This window comes from Schistocerca americana, chromosome 7 (genome assembly GCF_021461395.2).
Source record: "Schistocerca americana isolate TAMUIC-IGC-003095 chromosome 7, iqSchAmer2.1, whole genome shotgun sequence".
NCBI lineage: Eukaryota > Metazoa > Arthropoda > Insecta > Orthoptera > Acrididae > Schistocerca > Schistocerca americana.
Window position 1 is genome coordinate 361077259 of NC_060125.1, and position 22062 is coordinate 361099320.

Here is a 22062-nt window from a genome sequence, read left to right on the forward strand (position 1 = left end):
ACAGCACACACATCCACGCCCGAGGCAGGATTCCAACCTGCGACCGCAGCGGTCGCTCGGTTCCAGGCTGTAACGCCTAGAACCGCACGGCCACTCCGGCCGGCTTTACAACAGTCTGTCAATGCTGATGTAACTTTTCGATTCGCGATTGTAGAAACCACGTGATTTTGAGGCAAAGACCTCGCTTAGCCATATTTGCAACCCATTTTCATCCAGAAAGGATGTTCCGTGATAGTTGTTCTGTAGGCAGCAGAAAAGGTTTTTTTTTTTTTTTTTTTTTTTTTTTCATCAGTCTACTGACTGGTTTGATGCGGCCCGCCACGAATTCCTTTCCTGTGCTAATCTCTTCATCTCAGAGTAGCACTTGCAACCTACGTCCTCAATTATTTGCTTGACGTATTCCAATCTCTGTCTTCCTCTACAGTTTTTGGCTCTACAGCTCCCTCTAGTATCATGGAAGTCATTCCCTCATGTCTTAGCAGATGTCCTATCATCCTGTCCTTTCTCCTTATCAGTGTTTTCCACATATTCCTTTCCTCACCGATTCTGCGTAGAACCTCCTCATTCCTCACCTTATCAGTCCACCTAATTTTCAACATTCGTCTATAGCACCACATCTCAAATGCTTCGATTCTCTTCTGTTCCGGTTTTCCCACAGTCCATGTTTCACTACCATACAATGCTGTACTCCAGAAGTACATCCTCAGAAATTTCTTCCTCAAATTAAGGCCGGTATTCGATATTAGTAGACTTCTCTTGGCCAGAAATGCCGTTTTTGCCATAGCGAGTCTGCTTTTGATGTCGTCCTTGCTCCGTCCGTCATTGGTTATTTTACTGCCTAGGTAGCAGAATTCCTTAACTTCATTGACTTCGTGACCATCAGTCCTGATGTTAAGTTTCTCGCTGTTCTCATTTCTACTACTTCTCATTACCTTCGTCTTTCTCCGATTTACTCTGAACCCATACTGTGTACTCATTAGACTGTTCATTCCGTTCAGCAGATCATTTAATTCTTCTTCACTTTCACTCAGGATAGCAATGTCATCAGCGAATCGTATCATTGATATCCTTTCACCTTGTATTTTAATTCCACTCCTGAACCTTTCTTTTGCTTCCTCGATGTACAGATTGAAGAGTAGGGGCGAAAGGCTACAGCCTTGTCTTACACCCTTCTTAATACGAGCACTTCGTTCTTGATCGTCCACTCTTATTATTCCCTCTTGGTTGTTGTACATATTGTATATGACCCGTCTCTCCCTATAGCTTACCCCTACTTTTTTTCAGAATCTCGAGGGGGGGGGGGGGGGGGGGACATGGCTCCCAAGAATAGATGCACACTTGTGTCGATACACTATGTCTTCCAGAATGACTAGATCACCCAGGGAACGCCACTAACATATTCCTCAGACCATAATGCATACAGGGTGTTTTCTTATAGACGTTTCGCACAATACATGCCAAGGATGGATCATAAAAAGTGGTTCATCTGAAAAAGCCACCTGTTGCCACACCGTGGACATCCGGATGCGGTACTGGTGTGCAATTTCCAGCATTTGTCGCCGATGAACAGTAGTCAGCATGGGTGCATGTAACAGGTGTCTGCTGCGGAGGCCCCTAGGCACCAACGTTCTCAAGACGGTCGTTGAGGAGTGGTTGGTTCATCTGGACGGTTAGTTGCTCAACAGCTCCACGTTGCCCGAAAATCAATAATCCCGCCCATTTCAACGTCAAATAAATCGCTCGGTTTCCACATCACGACAACGACTGCACTGTTTCGCGCGTCCCCTTGACGCACTTTATATATGCTCCACTGCTAGTGCTGCCACTTGCGGACTGTGAGTGGTCATTGCATGTTGACTTCTAACATAGGCGGTGGTCACATTAATGTGACTTCACAGTGCAAATCTTTATGACTAACGCTGGTACACGAACTCACGAAGACTGACATTGTTTTCCTCTCTATAAGGTCAACCATGAGAGCAAATAAAGGCATTCTTTAAAATGAAATTTTTATTGCAGAAACACATTGCAAGTAATTTCATTTCTCTACATAGTCTCCGCCAACCTCTTTTCACTTGGTCCATCTCTAGTCAAGTTTCCAACACCGTCTTCTGAAGAACACTTGGACTCCTCCTACAGGAGCACCTTGATCTGGCACACATTGTGAAAATCACTTGAAGCTAGGTCAGGTCTGTATTCCAGGTCGAAGATTTTGAACGCAGTGGATTGTTCTTTCAACTGAATGATGGCGGGTCTTATTCTGAAGCGAAATCACACCTTTTGAAAGTTTCCCACACCTCTCCGTTTTGATTTTGGGTTTCAGATCTAATACTAGCTCTCAGTACCTGTCACTAACCACCGTTTAACCTTTAATCATGTAATGAACCAGCCGCGGATCTTTAATATCCCGAACCACTGCCACCATCAACTTTCATGGAGAAGCTTGACTTTTGAAATTTCATTCTGAAAGCAGAGATGGAGGTTTTCGTTACATATTCTGTCGCTTACTCTATAATCTGCTTAACATACCCATGACTAACAACTCTTATTACGAGACTGGGAATGTCATCCTTCCTTTCAAAATCCCTTTAAATATGACTCCGACATTTCCATACGTTCCTGTTTGTGCTTGTACGTCAGTTGATGTGGTACCCAGAAAGTACAAACTTTACGATACTTACAAAATTCACGGAAAACTGCATGTGATGAAGTGTGACAAACGATCATCTGATGCGCTATGTCAGCAATTCTGGCACGACAAACATTTGCTCAGCTGTCTCGAAGTTACCGTCCGTTTTCTAAGTGGAGGTGTACCAGAACGCTCTTCGCAGCGGATACACCTCTAATTTTAAAGTGATTTGTCCACTGGTAAATTTTTAGTCCGCTAACACAGCTCTCATTAGCCTTCGTATTCATTCTGTGTATAATGTCCACAGCTTTAATCCTATCAGATTACAGAACACGAACAACTGACGCAAATAATGAAATACCCTGAAATCTTTATAAATGAAGATACTCGCTGTACCGATGCACCTGACACACGAGAACGACAGTAAGAGAAGATATGTAATTACTGAGACTTTGCTGTCAACCCGTGGAGCAGAAACACAAACTGCCCTCACTTACTGACTTGCCCTAATAGAACTTGTACAGAAACCAGACAGAATTTACAAGAGAGTCGCACGTAGGACATGGAAGGGAGGCGGTGGTTGAGGAGGGAGTGAGACACAGCTCCAGACTATCCTCAATGTTACTCAGTTAGTGTAATGAGCAACCAGTAAAGGAAACCAAGATAAACTTTGAGCCTAATTACATGTGGACTTAATCGAAAAGTTTACATTACAAATACATTTGTATTAACTTCATACTGAAATTAGTGGAGCTCTTAACCACATATGTAGAATTTTAACGCAGACTACTTATTTGAAGGCTCGGGTATATTGGACCGTTATTGTACATTTTCATCTTTGTCAGTTATCACTATTAAGTATGATAAAAACCTACTTATTGCAATTTCCTAAAATATATCTTCGGATGAACAAAAATTGTAGGTTGAATGTATAGCTAGTAAGGGGAATATACCTCACTTACTCTCCCTGTCAATTTGTATTACCTAACATTTTATGCCTACTTTTGCTATAATTAATTTCTTTTTCTGAGTCCGTAGTTCTCTTTTTCTGAAGGTTTATTTCCGAATCCCACGCGGACAATTATTTAGCTATTTTGTTTAGCTTGCACCACAGCGATAAAACTCATGCAATGTGCTACAATGAGATGAAGAAAGTCACTGCATACCTACTGGTATCGGGTCGGACCTTCTTTTTCCCGGCTTAGTGCAGCAATTCGACATACCGTGGACTCAACAAGTCCCTAGAAATCCCCTGCAGGAATATCGAGTCATGCTGCCTCTATAGCTGTCCATCATTATGAAAGTGTTGCCGGTGCAGGATGTTGCGCACGAACTGACCTCTCGATTATATCCCTTAAAACTTCGATGGGATTCACATTGAGCTATCTGGATGACCAAACCAATCGCTCAAATTGCCCAGATGTTCTTCATATCAAGAGCGAACAATTGTGGCCCGGTGACATGGCGCATTGTCATCCATAAAAATTCCATCGTTGTTTGGGAGCATGAAGTCCATGAATGGCACCAAATGGTCTCCAAGTAGCTGAATATAACCACTTCGAGTCAATGATCGGTTCAGTTGGACAAGAGCAACCAGCCCATTCCACGTAAACAGAGCTTGGACAGTGCCTTGTTGATACTTGGGTTCAGGGCTTTGTGGGACCTGCAGCTCTTACCGTCGGAAATCGGAACTCGTCTGACCAGCCACGATTTTCTTCTCGTCTAGAGTCCAATCCGTATTGTCACGAACCCAGGAAAAGCGCTACAGGCGATGTCGTCCGAGCCGCGTGGGATTAGCCATGCGGTCTAAGGCGGTGCAGTCATGGACTGTGCGGCTGGTCCCGGCGGAGGTTCGAGTCCTCCCTCGGGCATGGGTGTGTGTTTGACCTTAGGACAGTTTAGGTTAAGTAGTGTGTAAAGCTTAGGGACTGATGACCTTAGCAGTTAAGTCCCATAAGATTTCACACGCATCTGAACATTTTTTTTAATGTCGTCTGTTAGCACAGGCACTCAGACAGGTCGGGGGCTCCCTTAGCCCATTAACGTCAAATTTCGCCTCACTGTCCTAACGAATACGTTAGTCGCACGTCCCACATTGATTGCTGCGACATTTCAACAGTATTGCTTGTCTGTTAGCACTGACAACTCTATTCAAATACCGGTGCTCTCTCTCGGTCTGTGAGTGGAGGCCGTCGGCCACTACGTTGTCCATGGTGAGAGCTCATACGTGAAATTTGGTATTCTCGGCACACTTTTGACACTGTGCATCTCGGAAAATTGAATTACCTAACGATTTCCGAGATGAAATGTCCCATGCATTTAGCTACAGCTACCATTCCGCGTTCAACGTTTGTTAATTCCCATCATGCGGCCGTAATCACGTCGGAAACCTTTATGCACGAATCACCTGAGTACAAATGACAGCTCCACCAGTATGCTGCCCTTTTATAGTTTGTGTACAGGATGTCGTAATCTCATGAATTTTGTCACCTCAGTGTTTACTATTCCATTTCCTATTTCAGCTCTCCCACATTCGGTGATGGGAAAGAATACATTCCCGGACAGTATGGTCTGGCGTTCCGATTCCTCAAAGTCACAGTTACCTAATAATTCTCCGGCCTGTTCTGTCGGGTACATGATGTAAGGCCAATGTCCCATACGAAGTGAAGGAAAATGATATGCCATTCTGCCGAATATCCTTCCGGGAAAGCCAGAAACAAGACCCAGAGCACCCGTTAATTGCAGCTGATGCGCCGCCTTTGTAGTGCAGGCATTGCTACTCACCGCGAACCGCAGCTCCCCAATGGGCGGCTCAGCGAACGGAACGGCGATGAATCGGCGGTAGGTGGTCCCCAGTACGGTCTGCTGGAGTTCACCTTCCAGTTCACCCTGCTCCACCGTAGCGTACACGTACTGCGCCTGGAAACGAATAAGCATTGCGTTTTACATGACTACCGCAATTGTAATCCGCTATCACACAGGTTAAATACCTGAGAGAAGGCCTCTAATAGCTTGCTTGATAGTGACCAATAAATGACGGTGGAAGCGTGCAATGTTTTAAATAAAAATCCGTGTGAACTTATCAGGTAATACAATACCTGACACTCTGGCGCGAAAAAATACTTATAGTGACGAAAAAAATACAGACTACTTCATGAAAAACAATTGAAGCATCACTTTTTCAAAACCACATAATTGTCTCCTGTTCCGACGTATAAGTTTGAAATTTGATTCAAAGGTGCCTACAATCTTCCTCCTTAATGGTGAAAAGGCTTGGCGTTACGATATTCACCCTTGGCCTCGGTGACGCTTCAAATAGCGAGCTACCAGCACAGGCACATGCATAAAGAAAGGCCAGAGCAGTAAGGTGGGTTAATGATGCCGCACTGGCACCAAATTTCACCACAACTCTCCCAAACGCCATTACGGACTTGTCACGCATTTCCCTCATTTCACCCCTTCTTTTGACGACCCTGTGAGTCAGAACCACGACATCCAGAACTGAAACCACGCTGTTGCAGCGGCAGCAGCAGCAGGTGCCGAGGAAAACATCTCAAACAAGCCGCCGCTCAAAATCGACTCGAAAAGGCCTCAGAGGGAAGGTGTGAAGGGCATCAATGAAACCATCTCATCACTTGTGGCGTTGGTTCTCATACATTTTGAGATCGAAAACAACAGTTCGCAATGTAAGATTTTTGAAAACATAGTCAGCGATCTTAAAAGTAGTTAAAATTAAAATTTAAAACAGTCTTGATCGCGGTCTGAGCAGTTACACGAGCGTAGAGGGTCGATGGAACTCAACCAGCAGTGTCCATGCACCACTCTGGAGTCTGAAGATGACTCTTTCATAGAGTCGAAACTGGTCACTCACTCCAATAAAAAAATAATTTAACAAGATTGCGATCAAGTCTGTTTTAAATTTTCATTTTAGTTCACAATGTGATAATCATGAGGACGACGTTCTTGACAGCCTTTGACACTGTTAACATCCGCCTCCCCCCTCTAATCCCTCCCCCCCCCCCCCCTCCCCCGCCGCCCCGGACAACTCAATACTTGTCTAAGGGCATCGTGGGCCAGCAACAACACTGAATGTGGTCACACCTCTTTGGAGTGCAGTTCGACCGCAATTTCTGCTCTGGTGTACAGGGTGCAACCACTAGGGACCGCCCAAAACCGTTCGATGAAATTCGTGTGTGTTCTGAAGCATGATGTGATAATCATGAGGACGACGTTCTTGACAGCCTTTGACACTGTTAACATCCGCCTCCCCCCTCTAATCCCTCCCCCCCCCCCCTCCCCCGCCGCCCCGGACAACTCAATACTTGTCTAAGGGCATCGTGGGCCAGCAACAACACTGAATGTGGTCACACCTCTTTGGAGTGCAGTTCGACCGCAATTTCTGCTCTGGTGTACAGGGTGCAACCACTAGGGACCGCCCAAAACCGTTCGATGAAATTCGTGCGTGTTCTGAAGCAGCAAAGTGTACTTTGCTTTTTCAGCCCTTCTGTTTCGTGCCCTCTTGTGACATCATCCAGGAGAATGCGACAGTGACAGATGCAAGAATAAAATGCCGAAAGGTCACTCGAAGAGGATCCTGATCGGCAACACCCGTCCACGTTTTTTAAGCACTTTAAGAATGTACCTACCTCTACAGAGACAACCAATGATGAAAGGCCTAGGTCCTGCAGGCAGGCTACGCTGCTGCCCTTGCGCCTGCTAGTATGCATGTTGAATAGCAAGGGTATCAAGGGGTTGCGTATATCCGAGCTATATTCACGCATATGTCAACGTCGCACTCTTCCGTTAGCAATCCGCAGGAGGGTACGGAACAGCAGGCCCGAAAAAGCATAAACAGCCTTTGCTGCTTCGCATTATCTTGAAATTTCGTCGAATGGCTTTTAACGACCCCTAGTAGTAACATCCTGTACAGCAGACCAAAAATTGCGGTCGCATCGCACTTCAAAGGTGTGTGATCACATTCAGTGGGGAAAATAGGGAAGAGTGGGGGAGGGGGTGGTGACGACCTTCCCATTGTGTGGCACATCCGCGATGCTGCTGAGCAGAATGGTAGTGAAATTTGGTTCCACTGTGACATCATTAACCCATAATTTACACTTGACACGAACTTCTGTGCACTGGCCTTTTTTTCTACGTATGTCAGCACATTGCTGTCTGAGTGTCACCTAGCCCGAGCATGACTTCTCAGTACGCCATGCTTTTGTACTATTACAGAGGAAAGTGGTAGGTATCTTTGAGCCAAATTTCAAATTTATGCGCAGCAATGGGAGACAAGTACAGGGTTTTGAAAAAGTGAACATTTAACTGTGTTGCGCAATATAGTACGATAAATGAATACCTTCAAAAAATGGAGGGAACGGCTGTTTCCAAATTGTATAGAAGCCAGGCTACAGTAATAAGAGCCGATGTAGTTGAAAGCAGAGCAGTAACTCAGCGGGTGAATAGGATCTGTAGCCTAACCTTGATGTTAATCAACATGTACATTGAGCAAGTTGTAAAGTAAATCTAGGAGAAATTTGGAACAGAAACTTAAATTCGAATAGAAGGAATTAAAACTTTGAGGTTTACCGATGACTTTGCAGTTCTGTCAGGGACGGCTAAGGCCTCAGAAGAGCAATTGAACGGAACAAATAGTGTCTTGAATAGATGTTACAAGACGAATATCAGCAAAAGTACAACAACGGTAAGGGTAAGAAGTCGAATTAAATCAGCCGATACTACTGAAAGTGGTAAATGGTATTTGTTATTTGGTCAGAAAAGTAACTGATGAAGGCCGGAGTAAGGAGGATATAAAATGCAGTCCAGTAATAGCAAGGAAAATATTTCCAAAAACAAGGAATTCGTCAATATCGAATTTAAATTTAAATATGAGAAAATCTTCAGTAGAACGAAAAACCAGTCCAAAGTTGCAAATTTTACTTTTTTCTATTCGCTCGATGCCTAGTTTCGGGCTGAGACCCGTTTTCAAATCATCCTACAGGGCAGAAAACTAAATTTAAGCTCATTTGTAATACAGGTATTACCTATTTTTAAGCAAATGCCAAAAATTCAGAACATATCGTTCCAAGACATACGTAACATAGTCAAAAACGATACGTTCTCCGTTTTTGGCACATGCTTAAAAAACTGGTAATATCTGTATTAAAAATGAGCTTAAATTTGGTTTTCTGTCCTGTAGGATGATTTGAAAATGGGTCTCGGCCCGAAACTAGGCATCGAGTGAATAAAAAAAAGTAAAATTTGCAACTTTGGACTGGTTTTTCGTTGTAGTGATTAACAGAAGTTGCTAACCCACAGGTACTCCAGCATACTGGAAGTTCGTACGGAAATCTTTCCTGGAGGCGTTGTCTGGAGCGTAACCTTTTACAGAAGAGAACGTGGACAAAAAGTAGTTCAGACAAGAAGAGGATGGACGCTTTTGAAGTTTGGAGATACAGAAGAAAGCTGAAATTTATAAGAGTAGAAGAAGAAACTAATGTCGAGGTACTAAGTCGAACTGAGAAAAAAAGAAATTTATGGCACAACCAGGTTAAAAGATGGGATCGATTGATAGGACACATGCTGAGTGATGGAGGAATAGTCCATTTGGTAGCGGAAGAAAGTGTGTGAGATGAAAATTGTAGAGGGAGACGAAGGTTCGCATACAGTACGCAGGTTCAAATGGCTCTAGGCTCCAGTAATTATGCGGAGATGAAGAGACTTAGACAGGATAGATTAGTGCGGAGAGCTGCATAAAACCAATCTTCAACGAAAGACCACGGCAACTATCCACTGGTATCATTCCATGTATCTACTTCACATCTAATATAAACGTAAATCGCTAAATGCGGCCCCCAAAAGACACATAAATGAAATATGAGTAACATACAATACAAACGAAGTGAATCGTGGTATGAACTATCTGTAGCTGAGTCACAGACCAAGAATTCGATGAAGGAGATGTGGCCCATGTAAATGAAAACAAGCATTTAAATAAAAGACTAGATATTGTGTAGTAAAGCATCGCCTTTTATTCACTGCATTATCAATAAATCTATAGAGTATCAATGGGGAGATGCTGGAGAAGGATATATCACGGAAGTCTAATTGTGAGAAAATCAAAATCCAGACAGAGATTCATTCGAAGAATCGAAAGTATAATTCATTCACGAACTGAAGGGAACGGCAACTCTCGGCATATCGCTGTTGTCAGGGAAAGAATGGGAACAGAAGGAATCGGTAGTGTGCTTTGCAGGCAGACATTCTGGTAATCGCTTGTAGTCGCTTACGGAAACCAATCAAACCTTCACATTAGGTAGGGTGTCGAGATAAAGCAGTGTCATCTCCAAGTACGATAAGATAAAAGAAAGAATTCGACGTAGCAGACATAGATACTTCAGTAATGGTCAGAGATAGAGAATTGAATGACCTAACGACAAACAAGTAATTGAGACACCTTCAACGTTACTAAAATCATTGTGGTAGCTAGATGACCATTTGATTTGTTATCCATTATCTGTGAGATAGACATGTCATCGCCATATCACATAAGAAAATTCAAGCCAATAACAAATGTAAGTACTTTTTAATATCTCATTCTTTTAAATTACTGACTGGAGTAATAGACAGCGGAATACCTTTAAAAAAACTAAGAGTAACTGAACGAATATACTTACGGCATCATAAAAACTATGGGTAGAATGAAGTGTGGCGTTTATTAATAAACGGAAGAAAAACTAAAATCAAAGATGATTTTATAGCATCCGTGGACCTAGTGAAACCCAACACGATGAATCAAATCCTAAAAAGAATCACGGTTAAGTGCAGAGATCATCTACGATATCAACAGGTACCAAACTGGTGTTATTATAGTGGACGAGCCCGTAGAATAACTTTCTGTAAAACTACAGCGATAGTATGGCAGCTTCTAACCATTTCCTTTTAATTTTTATGCTTCAGGGAGAAGAGAAAAAAATGCAGAGAATGGTATTCGGGCTGAGCTTTTTGAATCAAATCCACATTAAAACAGTGATCTTTTTCCTCGGTCAGGAATCTACGACCGCTTGGTTCAGTAGCGGAACAATGAAAAGAGGCTGAGGGCAGAGAGAACAATAAATCTCGATCAAATGTGAAATGAGCATTCTTATCCGTCGTCAAGTAATCTGGACACCAGAAGTACTGATGGATCCGACAGTGTGGCCATTCTGGTACAGAAACAGTAGAGTAACTTGTCTCACTCCTAAAACGGACTGATGTGAACGGATGAAGATAGTCGTGAGGCAAGGCAACACACTAGTAAACTATACTTTCAGGATAAATAGTAAAAAAATCAAACGATAAATAAGGTAAAACAGCTGATTTTAAGGTATAGAATTAATAATAGTAGCCTACATATCACTAGTGGTTACTGATGTAATGGATTCAAGTAACAAGTGAGTCTTCTGTGGCATTTTCAGTAGCATTAGTAGAGGTAGTAATCGTAGTAGTAGTATAAGTGGCTTTAGTCGTTACTTCCGTAATAGTAGCGACAGTAATAGTTGCCAAAACTTAATGTAAAATAGGTACAAACGGATATCTCAGAAAGAAAAGTTGTGGCTGTTTTTCTGTGAAAGGAAAAGTGACCTCCTTGTGGAAATAGAAAGCGAAAGTCGTAGGAACAGGGAAATGTAGGGAAGAATTAAGCTGTGTCCAATTTACAAAAAACCAACACAGAATTTGCCCCATGTGATTTAGGGAAAACACGGAAAACGTAAATCTGGATGACTGGCCGGAGATTTGAACAGAGTCGAAAGTGAGTCCAGTATATTAACACTGCACTACCTAACGGAAAATAAAGCGATACAGAACTGTATGTAGAGGATGTTCGGAAATTCCCGTTACAAACTTCTAGGACTTGTAGAGGGGAGTAAGTAGGAATATTTTGAATGGGAATGGATTTCCGGAAACCTACCGTTTCCGTGCTACAGCCATTTGAAAAGATGTTTGCCAGGTAGGTTTGAAACAGGGTTCAGTATGCTTTTGCGGAAACCCTACGCGATCCTCCTGAATGGTGAAGTCGCCTTTGTCAAGATCGTTATCCAAGATGACTGATTCCACTGCATACTCTTTTCGCCACAATTACCTACCGGCTTCAAGAAAGGGTACCTTCGCCGTCAGCAGCGGTGACTGTGGTGCTGCAAATAGACGCCGCGCACCCAAATTGGAAGAGGTCGTACTGTATTACGTTGAAGAAAGCTCATCATCAAGCACACGATCAATTTCTTTGGCTATCAGTGAGTGGCATTGTAAAACAAATGACGTACTAGGCCACGCCTAATCAGCTACTTGTAAAAGTGGTCTCATTACCAACATGTTTTCAAATGGCTGTAGCATGGAAACGGTAGATTTAAGGACATGGGTTCCAATTCAAGATATTTACCCACTTCCCTCTACAAGTCTCAGCAGTTTGTAACGGGAAATTCCGAACATCCTACACATTAACGTGAAGACAGTAAAATGTTGGAAATACAATGCATTGAATATGAAAAAATATTGCATATTCAGGTTTAAATTTAGCACACAATTAATCACATTAAAATGAAAATGTTATATTAAACAATTAAATATGTTGAATTGCAATGGTGCATTATTCTTTTGAGGAATCGTACTTCATTGAATGAATAGTAGTAAATACAAAGCAAACATATACAAATGCCAAGCATCTTGGACAACGTACGGTTTCTGGATAAGAAAGGGAAAAACTAAATAGACCCACTGAATAGAGTGAATGGCTTAGCATACTGGCGGAAGTGGAGGAATTCCACATCAAAAAAACTGCGCTACTTTGCTGCGTCAACGTTCCGCCTCTCACACCAGAAGACTTTGCAGAGAAGTCACTCCAAGCTGATGCAAGAAGCCACTGTTCAGAACGAGTTAAATGTCTTTTGCGTAAGACACTGCAAGCTGATTGTGCTGACACTGTACAAACCGTTACTGAAACATAAGATTTGGTACGCAGGGTGTCCACAACTGAAACGCATGATAATTAATTCAGAGAGATCTGATTCAGTTGTACTAACATTTCTTTGTACCACAAAGTGTGCTGGAAGAACTGAGGCATATCTCTCTAAATTAATTCAAATAATTCTAAGCACTATGGGACTTAACATCTGAGGTCATCATTCCCCTAGACTTGGAACTACTTAAACCTAAATAACCTAATGACATCACACACATCCATGCCCGAGGCAAGATTCCAACCTCCGACCGTAGCAGCAGCGCGGTTCCGGACTGAAGCGCCTAGAACCGCTCAGCTACAACGGCCGGCTCTAAATTAATTATAGTTTCTAAAAAGCTAAGTTACTACACAGCCAGAGATATGGACCCACTGACACGACGGGGAGGCTAGTTGCACAACGATTATACCTCGCGCTTCAATCCTGTTTTGACTTCAAGGGCAAAAGCCCCTGCTTTTCAAAAAGAATTACAGGCCAGTTTTGCATATACACTGACGGAAAAGATTCGCAACACCAAGAAGGGGCTGTGCGACGTAAACAAAAGCTGGTGGGCGAGCAGACCAGGTTTGTTTTAAATACACTCTGCAACGGTCGTGAGCGTTAGTTACCTTTGAAACTGGACGTGGTGAAGTAACCTTATTCAAGAATGCCTTTAATATGACAAAGACGTAGAAGTAAATATCCTCGGAGCACTAAATCAACTTAAATCGTCCAGACTGTATAGCAATTAGGTTCCTTTCAGAGTATGCTGATGCATTAGGTCCATACTTAACAATCATGTACAACCGTTCGCCCGACGAAAGATCTGTACCCAAAGACTGGAAAGTTGCACAGGTCACACCGATATTCAAGAAAGGCAGGAGGAGTAATTCACTTAATTACAGGCCCATATCATTAACGTCGATATGCAGCGGGATTTTGGAACATATATTGTGTTTGAAAATTATGAATTACCTCGAAGAAAACAGTCTATTGACCAACAGTCATCATGCGTTTAGGAAACATCGTTGTCGTGAAACGCAACTTTCTCTTTATTCGCATGAAGTGTTGAGTGCTGTTGACAATGGATTCCAGATCGATTCCGTATTTCTGGATTTCTGGAAGGCTTTTGACGCGGTACCACACAAGCGGCTTGTAGTGAAATTGCGTGCTTATGGAATATCGTCTCAGTTATGTGATTTCCTGTCACAGAGGTCACAATTCGTAGTAATTGACGGAAAGTCATCGAGTAAAACAGAAGTGATTTCTGGCGTTCCCCAAGGTAGTGTTATAGGCACTTTGTTCTTCCTTATCTATATAAACGATTTGGGAGACAATCTGAGCAACCTTCATAGACTTTTTGCAGATGACGCTGTCATTTTTCGACTAATGAAGTCATCAGAAGGTCAAAACAAATTTCAAAACGATTTAGAAAAGATACATGAATGGTGCGATAATTGGCAGTTGAACCTAAACAACGAAAGTGTGAAGTCATACACACGAGTGCTAAAAGGAATTCGTTAAACTTCGGTTACACGATAAATCAGTCAAATCTAAAGGCCGTAGATTCAACCAAATACCTATGAATTACAATTATGAACAACTTAAATTGGAAGGAATACATAGAAAATGTTGTGGGGAAGAGTAACCAAAGATTGCGTTTTATTGGCAGGACAGTTAGAAAATGTATCAGATCTACTAAGGAGACTGCCTACACTGCTCTTGTCCGCCCTCTTTTGGAATACTGCTGCGCGGTGTGGGAACCGTCCCAGGTAGGAGTGACAGATTACATCGAAAAAGTTCAAAGAAGGGCAGCACGTTTTGTATTATCACGAAATATGGGAGAGAGTGTCACTGAAATGATACAGAATTTGGGCTGGACATAATTAAAAGAAAGGCGTATTTCGTTGCGACGGAATCTTTTCATGGAATTCCAATCACCAACTTTCTCCTCTGAATGCGAAAATATTATTGACACCGACCTCATAGGTTGAAACGATCAGCACCATAAAATAAGGGAAATCAGAGCTCGTACGGAAAGATACAGGTGTTCGTTCTTTCCGCGCTCTATACAAGATTGGAATAACAGAGAATTGTGAAGGTGGTTCGATGAACTCTCTGCCAGGCACTTAAATGTGATTTGCAGAGTATCCATGTAGATGTAGATGTAGATGTAGAAGACGCCATTCCCAGCACCTCACTGAGTTTGAACTAAGTGGTATAATAGGGCTACGAGAAGCTGGATGTTCCTTCTGCGATACTGCAGAAAGACTTGGCAGGAATGTAGTCACTGTGCATGATTGCTGGCAGCGGTGGCCACGAGAATGTACGGACGCAAGAACATCGGGCTCCGGATGCTCACGTGGAATTACACAGAGGGAAGGCTATCGTGTTCCTCGAATGGCTCTGGCCCATAGTACTATATCTGCAGCAGTAATTTGAGCAGCACTTGGTACCACAGTGACACAACGAACTGTTAACAAATCGGTTATTTCAAGGACGGCTCCGAGCCAGACTACCTGTAGCGTGCATTCCACCGACCACAAATAACCGCCATTTGTGACTTGAGTGGTGTCAAGCGAGAACTCATTGGCAGGCAGGTGGAGGTCTGTTCTGTTTTCCGATGAGAATTGGTTGTGCCTTGGTGCCATTGATGGCCGTGTGTTGTTTGGATGGAGACCAGTTGAGAGTCTGCAACAAACCTGTCTGCGGGCCAGAAACACTGGACTTTCATCTGGAGTTATGGTCTGAGGTGCGATTTCGTATGACAGGAGGGGCACTCTCGTAGTTATCCCACGCAGCCTGGCAGCAAATTTTTACGTAAATCTGGTGATTCGGCTTGTTGTGCTGCCATTCATGAATAGTATTCCAGGGGGTATTTTTCAACACGATAACGCTTGTCCGCACACCACAGTTTTTACCCAACATGTTCTACAGAGTGCCAACATGTTGCCTTGGCCTGCACGATTACCAGCTCTGTCTCCAATCGAGCACGTATGGGACATCATCGGAAGACAACTCCAGCGTTATCGACAACCTGCATTAACCATCCCTATATTGACCGACCAAGTGCAAGCGGCATGGATCTCCATCCCACAATCTGACATCCAGCACCTGTACAATACTGTGCACGTACTTTTGCATGCTTGCACGTAGCATCCTAGCGGTTACACCACTTATTGATGTACCAGCATTTCACATTTGCAAATGGCTCACCTCGCCCTTACATTAACCTGCGATCGTTTAATGTTAATCACTTAAATCCTAGGCAAATGTATTATCTAAATCTCATTACTCTTAATTAAGCGTATTGTGGTTTTGTAATTTTTCTCCGTCAGCGTATATCGCCGATTTTGGACGGGCATTATCACCCACCACCAGGAGAGGGTTACGAGGGGAGGTCTACGCCAGCCTACGAATTTCGTCCAAATTTATGCTATACGCTGGGCTTGAGCAGAAATGAAAGTGACAGAATTTGGAGATCCAAATGGTCAAGCGATTACAAAAAAGTTTTTGGCGCGGATTGGGCGATGTTTGAACCATTGATGTCACTTCCCATGCAGCTGTTGGCGTAGCTGAAAAAGTATAGAACGATAATCCGAGCATCAAGGGGTAGAGCCCCTATGTGGAAACTTCTTTTCATTGTCAGTTTTTAAGTTACTTGTACAGCAAATACAAGACTGAGACTCAGATAAGCACGACATGACCATCTGCCTATCAATATCAGATTATCACTAGATAACTATATTTTTCAGACGCATCACACTTTCATATTCTGATAACTAACAAGATATGTAGTTGATAATATCAATATCTCAAGTGCGCCAGTAATTATTTAGTAAATTATTTTCTTCGTTTTCGTCAGATCTAGTTCTAGCTTTCTTAGATTAAAAAACTCGTTACAGAAACAACGGCGTATTGCTTTGTTGCGCAATTTCTATGCACGGGAGAAATTGTCTTCATGGTTGGCACTTTTTATCTACTGCAGTTACTTCGTTGCATCTTTAACCTTCAAAAGAGAAACAGTTGTTAGTTCGAAAAAGTGAACGGTTGGGGGAACAAGGAATTGTAGAGTTACAGTCTTCATCTCACGCAGGATACTTTTGAGTTACTTGCATAAGGGCTGGTCACGTGGATTGCCTTGCGGACTGGCCGGTAACATTGCAAATGGTTCAAATGGCTCTGAGCACTATGGGACTTAACTGCTTTGGTCATCAGTCCCCTAGAACTTAGAACTAATTAAACCTAACTAACCTAAGGACATCACACACATCCATGCCCGAGGCAGGCTTCGAACCTGCGACCGTAGCGGACGCGCGGCTCCAGACTGTAGCGCCTAGATCCGCTCGACCACTAGGGCCGGCGGTAACATTCCAGCCACGTATAGGTTCACATTCGCGCTTTGAACAACAAATGCAACACGGTTTGTGAGTCACACATATAACCGACAAACGACAGTAATAGATATATTTGGTTTCTGTCCTTTAGGACATGTCCGCAGGAACAGACATCATTTTGGTCCAGCAACCAGAATGAATTAAGGCACAAACTAATTGTAGGCATTGGCTGCCAGAAGGCATTGATTTAAATCTGTTGGGAAGGTTGAAAATTTCTGCCGGACCGAAATTTGTACCCGGATCTTCTGTTTAAGAGCCATATGCGGTGACCACTGAGCCATCTGGACACAGTGGACATCGCAACTGCACGGACTACTTTAGCCCATCTCTCGTAAGACCCAAATTCCCAACCTATCCACACACTACTGAAGTAGTGCTCTTTGCCCATTATCCTCATTACTCGCGGCATATTGCCGACTCCTGTAAGAGTTTGAGCCTGGTGTGCATGCGCACGAAAGAGATCATTGAACGTCCTCGCCTTTATTATATATATGTGGTGTCTGTTCTTTCGGACATGGGAAATGGATCCTTGCACATGCGACGACAACTGAGTCTGGATGGCGCAGTGATCAGGGCATCTGCTTAGTAAGCGGCAAACCCAGGTTCGAATCCCAGTCCGACACAAATTTTCAACCTTCCTCATTGATTTAAATCCATGTCTGCTCGCTACCAATGCCTATAATTCTGTTGTGTCTTCAACCAGGTAACTTGAATAAGGAAAGCCTGGAAGGAAAAGACCCTTCAGTAGTAAAACTATGGGGACTCCAGGCCACTGTAGCGCCTCTCCTGGGCTCGTGACCATATGGGCTGGACCCTAGACAACGAGAAAACCATGGCCTGGTCAGACGAGTCCGGATTTCAGTTGGTAAGGGCTGTTGGTTGGGTTCGAGTGTGGCGCAGACCCCACGAAGACATGAACCTTGTTTTCAACAAGGCAAGTGCAAGCTGTAGTGGCTCCATAATGGTGTGGGCTGTGTTCACCCTGAATGGACTGGATCCTCTGGTCCAACTGAACCGATCGTTAACTGGCAGTGGTTATGTTCGGCTACTTGGAGACCATTTGTTCCCAAACAACGATGGCATTATTACAGATGACAATGCGCCATGTCACCGACCACAATTGTTCGCGATTGGTTTGAAGAACATTCTGGACAATTCAGGTGAATGATTTGGCCAGCTAGATCGCCCGACATGAATCCTATCGACCCTTTACAGGGCATAATCGAGGGGTCAGTTCACGCACAAAATCCTGCACCGGCAACACTTTCGTAATTATGGACAGCTATAGAGGCAGCATGGTTCGATATTCCTGCAGGGGTTTTCTAAGAACTTATTGAGTCCACGGTATGTCGAGTTGCTGCACTACGTCGGGAAAAAGGAGCTCCGACACGATATTGGGAGATATCCCCTGATTTTTCTCACCTCGTTGTATGTCTGAGTCCTGTTCAAATTTAATGATAAATCTTCGATGTTTTCAAGTCTCTACTGTTCCGATGCATTGGAACTCCCGCGAGCGCCTCAGCCGCTGGCACTTCTGGTGGTGCGACTATCGCGCGTCCAAAATGGTGCCGTCTGCCTTCTGCCGCGGAGCCCCAAAGGAGCCCTAATTGGACGTATTTGTTTTCGGGGGCTCACCACCATCAGTGGTGTCGTCTACCATCGGGTGATCTTATGTGCTAAGAAGTCGCCTGCTCTGGTCTGTGAACCGTGATGTACCTCGCTGCAGGACTGCTGGGTAGCTTCATTCATTATCCAGAAACACTTCGTTCGTGATTCAGGAAACAGTTGGTATAGCTGGCCAAAGGCAAGTTGGCTGTCTCATGTTTATGACTGTGCTGTCTCCAATCTTATCGGTTGCTGTATTTCATCGGAGTTCAATTTGAGGACAAGATATAAATTTTATTGACTATGTCCATAAATGTGAATGGTTTTTTTTTGTACAAAGGTTTTTTTTTTAATTGAGGCTTAACGTCATTCATGTCTATGTCCATAAATGTGAATGGTTTTTTTTGTACAAAGGTTTTTTTTTTAATTGAGGCTTAACGTCATTCATGTTACAGCAGTATTTTTCTGTAAGTGGATAATCACAGATTTAAAAATTTGTGTAACAACCTTGTTTTAAAACTTCCTGGCAGATTAAAACTGTTTGCCGGTCCGAGACTCGAACTCGGGACCTTCGCCTTTTGCGGGCAACTGCTCTACCAACTGAGCTACCCAAGCACGACTCACGCTCCGTCCTCAGAGCTCTACTTCCGCCAGTACCTCGTCTCCTACCTTCCAAACTTCACAGAAGCTCTCCTGCGAACCTTACAGGACTAGCACTCCTGGAAAACCTTGTTTTACCATCGTGTCTTTCACAAATTATTGTTGTTACATTTTGTAATTGGTGAGGAAGTTAATGAAATACATCCATTTTACTGTTTTAAAATTATCCACAACTGTTTTTTAAATAACGAGACACACAGAAGCAATTGTATGCAACACGCCATGATAAGAGGACGTGTAAAACAGAGGAACCGTAGTAAGTGTTTTAAATGGTAGAGAAGTGGCATGCACGTGGGTCCAACAGCGCCCTCTTTTGTGTGACCGGACACGTCAGCGTTATGCAACCCTCAGTCGGTGCGGAGGCGTCATAAGAAGTGGAATCCTGTAACCAAGTACCACCATGGCTCGCCGACATCACGGGGTGGAGTATCGGCATGTGAGTGCGTTCGAGCGGGACAGAATGATTTTTCACTGGGAAGCGGGTCTGCCATTCTGTGGCATTGCGGCCTGTACAGGACACGCTGCTCCAACAGTGAGGCGTATGTGGAACCAGTGGAGAAGAGAGCACCGACCGGGCACTGGACGACACAGCACGAGATGAACGTCATCTTCTTCGCTTGGCCGTAACGGACAGAACAGCTTCGTCCCTACATTTGGTGCGACATTGAAGCACTGCAACGGGTGTGGACACGTCTGGCTCGATGCCGTCTTCTGAGAGCTGGACTGGTGGCACGCATGTCACTGCGTTGGTTTCCATCGACCAGAACCCACCAACGCCGCAGAGACTAATGTACACGTGAACACCGGAACTGGCGTGCTAATGCGTTCTCGGACGAGTCCCACTTCAGTTTGTCCTACAATGATGGCCTCATACGCCTTCGACGCCGCTGTGGTGAACGCAATCGAGCGGACCGTATTGTTGAGCGGCATAGCGGACAAACGCCAAATGTGATGGTATGGGGCGCCATTGCCTATAACAAGAGATCCCACCTCCCACGTCTGGAGGGAAATCTGAACAGATACAGCCACTTCAGGGAGGTTTTACAGCTCGAGGCACTGTCCTTTCTACAGGTCGTTCCATATGCCAGATTTCAGCAGGAGAAGGCCCGTCCCCATGTAGCGAGGAATGTGCAAGCCTTCTTCGAAGAGCGAGGGGTACCACTGCTTCCCTGGTCTGCCCGTTCGCCTGACACGTCGCCCTTCCAGCATATCTGGGACATGGTCGGTCGGCAACTTGTTCGTTCAGGTCCTCTTGCAGCTACAGTTGAAGCTTTGTGGTCGCGCCTAGAAACCGTGTGGCAAAGTATTCCCCAACATCATATCCTGATGCTCTCTGGTACAACGCCACGACGTCTATCGACTCTGATTGAAGCGTATGGTGCCGCTAGTCCGTACTGAATTACCAGAGTCACTTGCACGTACAGGTCTGTAAATCTTATCATTTGTGTAGTGTCATGTCCCTAATCAGTGGAATAAATTTTATTGTGATCAGATCTCTCGATCTTGGTGTTTCACTTTCTCCAAAGAGTAGTGCATTTAAATTGAGCGAGAGTTTTGGAAATACAATTTTAATGTGTTTTGAAAAAAAAGTATCACACTCACTTCAACCTAGCCCTCCATTCACTTACTCCTTAACACAAATGTTTCATAATCTGTCCTTTTAGCTAGAGGACTGGTACTATTTTCGTTTCTATAGTTGCACTGTCTGCAGAAAGGACAAAATTTTAATCCTCTGACAACACAAATGTACGATATATCAGAAACAATAAATGATCCAAATAAGACCCTGTGTTATATCACACCTGATCACTTTAAAGTCTGGGAACCACTGCAGTGCGATCATCATGAAACTGGTGCATTCTACTTTCTATCGCACATCTACCTTTAAAGCTACAAACTTGCCGTGTTCACTATTCCAATAACATTCCATCCTTTATATGAGAATATTGTGGTTGAAACATTCAAAAGCCTTAGATGAGTCTTAAAATATTGCGAATAATAACAGATCCAGGTTTATTGATTCTGCTTCATTATCCCTCAAGGCAAATAGAGCTCGATGACTGTTCCATCTATAAAGGCACAGCAATGTCTTTGGATGACAGTAAAACAGATATAAATTATGAAATAATGGAAGAATTGCATTCTGTCATTTTTTTGCCTCCCTTGCACGTGTCTGGTACTATGTGTATGGACAGAACCATAATTTGTACCAATACAGGGCCATTCTGCACATTCCATGACATATCCCTCCGCCCATATGCTCTCAAAGACTTTCGTACGACCATTTCTAAAAACTATGAAAGAAAAAAACTCGTACATGCCTGTTTTTGTGGCCTTATGAGCGTGCTTATTATTTTACCGTCAGTTGTGTGTCAGTCCCGCCATGGACTCAAAATCATTCCAAAAAATATTTTGTATATTGCGTTGAGTACTCACATTACAGGATGCAGCAAGTGCCAAGACGAAAATGGCACCAAATGACAAGCAGAAACCGTCCATTTTGCGTGAAATGTTTCTAATCGTGGGAAACTTCAGACTGCGCTGACAAGGAAGATTTCTCAAGCCCTTTATAACTGAAAGTCAACCTCATAAGAGCGCCGCGTTCTAACGATATCTGACACTTGAAGCTGATTCAGTGAAATAATGTTGCTTGGTGATCAAAGAAGAGATAGGAACGAGTGCTATCCTTTTTGACGCCACCGTATATGTATGGTCGTTACATAAAGGTACCAGGATAAGAAAATGTTATCTCGGTTTATTTATCTCGTGCTCACACAAGTTCACTCTTGACCCGGGTGAG

The 22062-nt window shown here is 43.5% G+C and overlaps 1 protein-coding gene across 1 annotated transcript in view; it reads right to left on the minus strand.

Annotated features, from left to right (window-relative positions):
- LOC124622408 (acetylcholinesterase-like) overlaps window positions 1–21809 on the minus strand; it is a 96097-nt gene extending 74288 nt beyond the window's left edge. Inside the window, exons 1-2 of the mRNA XM_047148096.1 lie at window positions 21699–21809; window positions 5414–5548 (exon numbers count right to left, since the gene is read on the minus strand). Of these exons, the coding sequence (XP_047004052.1) occupies window positions 5414–5548; window positions 21699–21761 (198 nt within the window). The 5' untranslated portion in view covers window positions 21762–21809. The remainder of the gene's footprint in view (window positions 1–5413; window positions 5549–21698) is intronic.
- Window positions 21810–22062: the final 253 nt, after the last annotated feature.